This window comes from Triticum dicoccoides, chromosome 5B (genome assembly GCF_002162155.2).
Source record: "Triticum dicoccoides isolate Atlit2015 ecotype Zavitan chromosome 5B, WEW_v2.0, whole genome shotgun sequence".
In the NCBI taxonomy this organism is placed as follows: domain Eukaryota; kingdom Viridiplantae; phylum Streptophyta; class Magnoliopsida; order Poales; family Poaceae; genus Triticum; species Triticum dicoccoides.
This window is the reverse complement of record NC_041389.1, coordinates 683381509-683388697: the sequence shown is the minus strand read 5'-3', so window position 1 is coordinate 683388697 and position 7189 is coordinate 683381509. Positions and strand designations below refer to the sequence as shown.

Here is a 7189-nt window from a genome sequence, read left to right as displayed (position 1 = left end):
GGAGGATGACACCGGAAGATAGGCCTCTCCTGGCAGCGACTAAGGTTACAACCGCCAGGGACGACGAGGGATCCATTGATATGGTGCGGTTTTGATTCGCTGGGGGTCGTATTTTCGTGTCTAGGTATGTGGTAAGCAATTCAAACTAATCCAAAAAGTGTCTATACACCTTATATGAAAAAATAAACAAAAAGGTCAATAATCCTAAAAATATAATAAAGTTGACCTTTCATTGTACTTATAAGAAAAAATCTACAAAAAGAAGACTTCTTTTAAGAAAAACAAAAAAAATCAGCCTAATAGTGTGAATAGTGACCTATAATTGTAAATACTCCCTCCGTCTAGGTGTGTAAGTCATTTTACGAAAACCAAATAATCCCAAAACACTTAGGCGTGGTGCATTAAATTCTACCTTGTTTCTTGTTTCTTGACATATCAACCAATAAGAAAAGTAAGGTGTGCATGCTTTTACTGACTTGAAACTACCAAACACGACATGTAGTGGTTAGTTCATTGCATGCAATGCTATTAATTAGCAAATGAACATTAAGTTTTCTTGTTTTCCCCTCCTCTTTGGTCACGGTGCACAACCTAAAATGACTTACTCACCTAGACGGAAGGAGTAAGAAAAATACCCTGAAGTCAACGTTGGGTTTTTCCGTGAAAATTTATGTAAGAAAGTCAAGTTTATTCCAAAAGAGACCATTAATAATCAAACTTGATGTCGGTGAGGAGGAGGATTCGGCAACTGCAAGCTAGCAATGGCGTATGCCAGTCCGGAATGCCAATCGGCGTCGATGTTCTCCTTCCTGATCGGGTTCTTCCCCGCGCTCCCCTGGAACGAGAGGATGTCGCAGTCGTCGGGCGCGTGTGTGGCATCGAACAGTATATGGGAGGCTGCATCAAGATGCCCGGCACGGAGGTCACCGAGCGCGGCCTCCAGGGACTTGTTCATGCCCCGGTAGATGCGGCGGCACCACCTGAGGTTCTTGACGAGGTCATCAAGGACGAGCAGTATCGACGTGACGTTGGCCACGGTGAGGTTGGTGGAGACAACGGCGAGCTCCCGTACGTCCTTGGCGGACGCGCTCGCCGGGTCAGCGGCGAGCGAGCCCACACACTCGTCGTAACCGAACCCGCCGGGGTGGTCGAGAAGGGCGCATGTTGTTCTGATGATCACGGATGGAGTGCTGGCGGCGAGGCTGCCATCTCCAGCAGCCAGGAGGAGGATGAGGGTGAGGAGTGAAGCAATCTGCTGCATCGCCATGACCGCCATCGTACGGTACTCAGCGTGACTCTCATATCGCACCAGTCGGCGGCCTGTATTTATGCAGGCGAGGAATGGGACGGACTAAGTAACACTTGGAATGAAATCAATACTATTTAAGTGTTACTCGAAAAAAATCAACTAAAACCACGACAAGTAATTTGAAACGGAAAGAGTAATACATGGAAATATATCACTATTTTGCTTGCAATCTTTACCAAATCAATCAGATCAGGAGCTGCAGCCCGGCAACACAACTACATATACGCAAGGCATAGCAACGAGAAGAGCATCCTGGCTGGGATCAAACGAACGGCGGCGGCGGCGAGTTGTATCTGTTCCCCTCTGTACTTCTTCTTCTACCTCAAGCTTCCCTGTAATCGCCACCATATTCGATTCCTCCATCGATCTATGAGAGAATAGTAGTGGGTACCTAACACAATCTTTACCAAATCAATCAGATCTGGCTGGCGCTTTGGCGTCTTCAACGACGGCAGATCAAATCCCGTATTGTATCGAGAGAAATCAGTTACCATATCGTAAGTTACGGATCCGGCTTGCCTGCTCCCTTCCCATATTCCCATCCATGCTCTCACTTCATCTTATGGTTGTTTTTTTTCTTTTTCTCTTTCTAATTTAATCATTTCCCCCCTGATTTTAACGGGGTGGGGCCGGGCCTTGTTTTGTTCCAATCAAAACAAACCACGTACGCGGGAGCACGGATGGGCACACGCCGGGGGAGCAGGCAAGTCTCATCCGTAAGTTACTGCCTGCCATTCGCCGATCCCAGGATAACCAGGAACACGCAGCACACACGCGACTACCCTACCGAAATAGATTACCACATGAATGAGTCTATAAGAAATTTCCCAAACCATGGGATGGAATCTGGAGTGGCTTATTCTTCATATATTTTATGAACTCTCAACATGGAGGCACACGTAGCAAAAATGCCGAGAGCCAGACCGTAACACTAGCCAAGTTTGCTGGAAAGCTGAAACCAAACCCGGTTGAGAGTGTTGAAATGATGAGAAGTAGCGAACCATCTTCAGAAGAGCTCGATTAGAGCCTTGTGCCGAAACATTTATATTGGGTTGCAGACTTCGTAAAATTGTTGACTCTCAAGCATCCGGTGCCCGAGATATTAAATGATGAATCCTATAAACACTTCGTCTACTCCCTCCGTCTAGGTGTGTAAGTTATCTTACGAAAACCAAATAATTTCAAAACACTTAGGCGCGGTGTATTAAATTCTACCTCGTTTCTTGTTTCTTGACATATCAACCAATAAGAAAAGTAAGGTGTGCATGCTTTTAATGACTTGAGACCAGGGCCGGGTGGACAAAATCCGGGGCCCTGTGCCAAACTAAAAAATGGGGCCCTATCTCACTAAAAAGTAACCTAACGAGCAATTATAATGTATATATTAATATAAATCAAGCAGATTTTTTCATAATATATATAATATAATGTCTTACATAACAATTGGACGTATAAAAAATCATACCTATTCAACTCCCGGCTGCTATTTATTTGAAAAACTTCATTTTTTTAGTATTCTTTGATATGAAATCTTCAATGATATCCTCGTAATCAATCTTCTCCAACACTTCACTCTCAAGTGCTATTGTGGCCAAATCATGGAGTCTTTGTTGTGTCATAGTAGTACGCATACAGGACTTCACTAGCTTCAACTTAGAAAAACTTCTTTCTGCCGATGCAACTGTCACAGGAATGGTCAACAGAACTCTATATGCAATACTTGCATTGGGAAAACAGTCATGCCGCTTTAAAAAAATCAGAATTTCAACAGGTCCGATATTTTCTTTTTGCATGAAATTTTGAAGGAACTTCAACTCAACAAACAGATCATTGGCATCAATATCAGATTGTTTATCCTTCATAAGGGCAGCCTCAAGATTAATACAAGAGGATTTCAAACTGTCCTTATCCAATGAACGCAATGTTTCAGAGGTAAATAAGAAACCAAAAATTTTCTGGTAACCTTGATATTGCTCAAATCTCCTTGTGAGTGAGGAAATTGCTTGATCGACAATTGGTGTAAAATAGTTGATTCTAAATGATTCCTCTGCAGACCGTGTGGCAATATTTGTGTCGTCCGGGTTCTCATCATATTGTTTCTTTCTTTTAATCTCTCTCCTTTTACGAAATGTTGCACCAATATCCATCTCAAGTGCAATTTCTTTGGCTATCTCCAATGCTTCTAAGAAACCAGTTTCCCTGTACCCCTCGAAGAAAGAAATTAGCCCTTTCACTTTCTCAATAGCAACATCAATAAGCATATCCTTTGTTTGCAAGTTTTTGCTTACTAAATTAACAGCAAACAATACCTCATACCAAATGACTATTGCCACGATAAATTCATACTCTCCAAGTTCATTATTTGCCAAACCTAGAGCCTCACTGCTTGCCTTTGGATCACTATCAGTTTCAGATACCTGAAATTAAAAGAAAGTCCATAAATGTTATGGTTGGATTTAGTCAAAGCCTAAAGGAATTACATCACTATTAATATGAACATATTGGTTACCTGAAGTAGAGCCTCACGAATGTCTGAACATTGAAATCTGATAGCTTTAACACTTTCAACACGACTCTCCCAACGCGTAGCGAACACAGACTTGAGAGTCAATCCTGATACGTTTTCTTTCAAAATCTGCCATTTCTTAGTAGAATTGGAAAAAATTGTATAGATGCGTTGGATGATTCCAAAAAAGTCCTTTGCTCTACCACAAGTCTTGGCCATATCACAAAGTGTTAAATTAAGGCTATGACAACCACAAGCTGAATAAAAAGCTCTAGGATTTATATCCAAAAGTTTCCTTTGTACGCCTTGATGCGTTCCTTTCATATTTGATCCATTATCATAACCTTGTCCTCGCACATCATTTATATCAAGATCAAGAAGTTTTAGCTCCTTCTCTAGCACATCGAAAAGTCCTTGGTCGGTTGTATCATTTACATCTAGAAATCCTAGAAAGGACTCTTCTATGCAAACTTGACTTGAAGATGAATCCACATATCTTATAATTAAAGACATTTGCTCTTGGTGACTTGCATCAGGGGTACAATCAAGTATGATAGAGAAATACTTTGAGCTCTTTATTTTCTTGATAATTTCAGACCTAATAGAAGAAGCAAGCAAGTGTAGCAATTCATTCTGAATCTTATGATCAAGATAATGAGCATGAGTTTCTTCATTTGTAATACGACGAACATGCTCCTGAATAACGGGGTCAAATTCAGCCAACATCTCTACCAAACCCAAGAAATTACCATTGCTATCTTCATACAGCTTGCCATTAGTACCACGGAATGCTAGATTATGCTTTGCAAGAAATTTTACAATGCAAACAATTCTGAATAATACCTTTCTCCAATGGTCCTTCTCTTTCTCAAGTTGTCGTTGAGCAGCTTTATCAATAGTTTGATGTTTTTCCAATCTACTACGCAACTCATACCAATTAGTCATACTCGAAACATGATCCACACTTGTCTCATGATCTTTTAGTCTATTGGTCATATGTGACCAATCATTACAACCCTCATTTGCCAACTGACCTTTCCGGTGACCTTTTGTAAATAATTTACAACCAAAACAAAAGACTATCAAGTTGTTCAGAATAGACAAGCCAGTCTCTATCACAATACTCTCCATTTGATAGGATTCTAGTATAGAATACTGAAGTAAACCTTTTACGATATCTATCTTTGGGACCTTTAGCTGACTTGTCTGTTTTTGGACCCTTCTGTGCTAAGATATCAATCTGTTTAGAATTAAGAGAATCCCAGTTTCTTGGATCAAATATATCAGACCGAAAAGAATCATCAACATCCTCATGAGGTGAACTATTCAAGTTAACATCAATATTATCTTCCTCTACATCCATATTATCTGTCTCTGTGTGACTATCTCTAGAATCATTGTAAGGAACAATTGCAAGTGCAAGGGTAGAAGGATCCGTAGACTGATTACCAAATGACACTTGCGGTGCCTTTTTTTTAACAATAACAAAACTGTCCATACCACATTTAAAAGATTTATTAATTAAATTTTATTCTTCTGCTTTTTTCTTGCGCTTATAGGCACCCGACTGATGTTTCCCCATGATGACTCAAATCTGTATTATTGAAATACAAGATAAAGAAGATGAATAAAATAAAATTGAATTTATACAGATCATATATCAATTGGACATCATGCGTCAATGCTTGGGAATTAGATGAACCGTCTAACTCACCTAATTTTCGGTCCTGTGATCTTTAACCGGTGACCGATCAATCCGATGAGATGACGTCGACGAGTCTGAAATAAGAAAGGAGTCAAGGAAGTCAACGGCGGCACCGCAGCAGTGGCCTGTCGCTTAAGTCGGCCTGAATCCGAAATTGGATCGGTCTAAGGAGTAAGGACCAGGGACCGAGGGAGAGCTACCGAGGGAGGAGGCGAGACGAGGCGTCGACGTGACAACGTCAAGGGCTCCAGGCGTCCAGCCGTCGACGGCTCCAGCGATCCGATCCCTGCAGGGCTGCAGGCTGTAGCGATCTAATGTTTTTTATGGTAGCGATCTAGTATTTTTTAGATAACGTAGCTAATTAGCGATGCCCTCGTCGCTTTTTTTTTTCCTGAGTGCTGCCTCGTCGCCTGATCTCGTAGCGATCTGGAGGAGTCCCAGCGCTCCGTCCGCTCGATGGCCTCGCTCTCGCTCGATGGGCCTAGTCGCTCGCCGCTCGGCCCAGTTACGTTTACTATTACTATACCTATATAAAAAATATGGGGCCCTCAGAATTTTGGGCCCTGTGGGCTGCACCTTTGGCACCACTGTGGGCCCGGCCCTGCTTGAGACTACCAAACACGACATACAGTGGTTAGTTCATTGCATGCAATGCTATTAATTAGCAAATGAACATTAAGTTTTCTTGTTTTCTCCTCCTCCTTAGTCACGGTGCACAACCTAAAATGACTTACTCACCTAGACGGAGGGAGTACTTTGAGCTTATTTTGCAATAATCCGCACATTCACTGAGGGGCAATAACTTGAATTGATTGTAATAAAATTGAGATACTTGCAGGTCAAGAATTTTGAAATACTCCTGTCATTATTTTGTTAAAATAGGCCAGGCGCATCTACTTTGACCTAGTAAAAGCAATTTTGGCAACTTCGCTTTGGCGTCGCTAGCTAGGCTAGCCATCGTCGTGTTGCCGGGGCATCAGGTTCCCCATCCACCACTTTGTTGAGTACTGTTGATTACACCAAGAGGTAGACCCATCCACGTACTACTACTTATACTACACCAACGTACGTACGGGCGGCAGTATACCTACGGCCGGGGCTACCTCTTTTTCTTTACAAAAAAATTATTAGTACAAAAAAAAAATTAATTCCAAAAAAAAATTCCAATCCCACCTTAAATTTGCTCTTTTGCATCCGGCCAGACACCTCATACGGTCATGTGGCAATATGTATACATATTATGCTGTGCTCAATGTCGCATGACCGAGGGGGAGCCAAGTGCGTCGCGCCGCCTTCAGCCATCCCACTGCCTACCGATAGTCTCCCGCCAAACTCAACTCTTGTTGCATCCGGGAATAGCCTGGCCCGCTCCTCCTGGGTGCAGGTCTCGATCCATGTAGCATGCATCTCTAAATTCCGGCGGTCTCATCCATCGATGCCTGGCCGGATCGAATCGGTGCCGTGGGTACAAACCACGCCGCCCAAAGAATACCGGCGTCCCTCAGCCCAACCCATCCTCAGTTCGCGGACGTCGTTGCGGGATGTACTACCACGACCCAGCCGCCGCCACACACGCAACCTGATTCATGATGGAATGACACACAAAGAAAAAACACTTTGGGATGCTTTATTTGTCGTGGGCGGGGAATTTGCACGCCGTTGGATCTAG

The 7189-nt window shown here is 42.7% G+C and overlaps 2 protein-coding genes across 2 annotated transcripts; both read right to left on the bottom strand.

The window, feature by feature from the left end:
• Nucleotides 1-712: 712 nt before the first annotated feature.
• On the bottom strand, nt 713-1267 carry LOC119313056 (pectinesterase inhibitor 12-like). The gene has a single exon (XM_037588871.1). It carries the CDS (start codon nt 1265-1267, stop codon nt 713-715), a length of 555 nt encoding a protein of 184 aa, XP_037444768.1.
• Nucleotides 1268-2796: 1529 nt separating this feature from the next.
• Nucleotides 2797-5313, bottom strand: LOC119310502 (zinc finger MYM-type protein 1-like). The gene is made up of 3 exons (XM_037586237.1): nt 4938-5313; nt 3819-4813; nt 2797-3726 (listed from the first exon to the last, which is right to left on the bottom strand). Exons 1-3 carry the CDS (start codon nt 5311-5313, stop codon nt 2797-2799), a joined length of 2301 nt encoding a protein of 766 aa, XP_037442134.1.
• Nucleotides 5314-7189: the final 1876 nt, after the last annotated feature.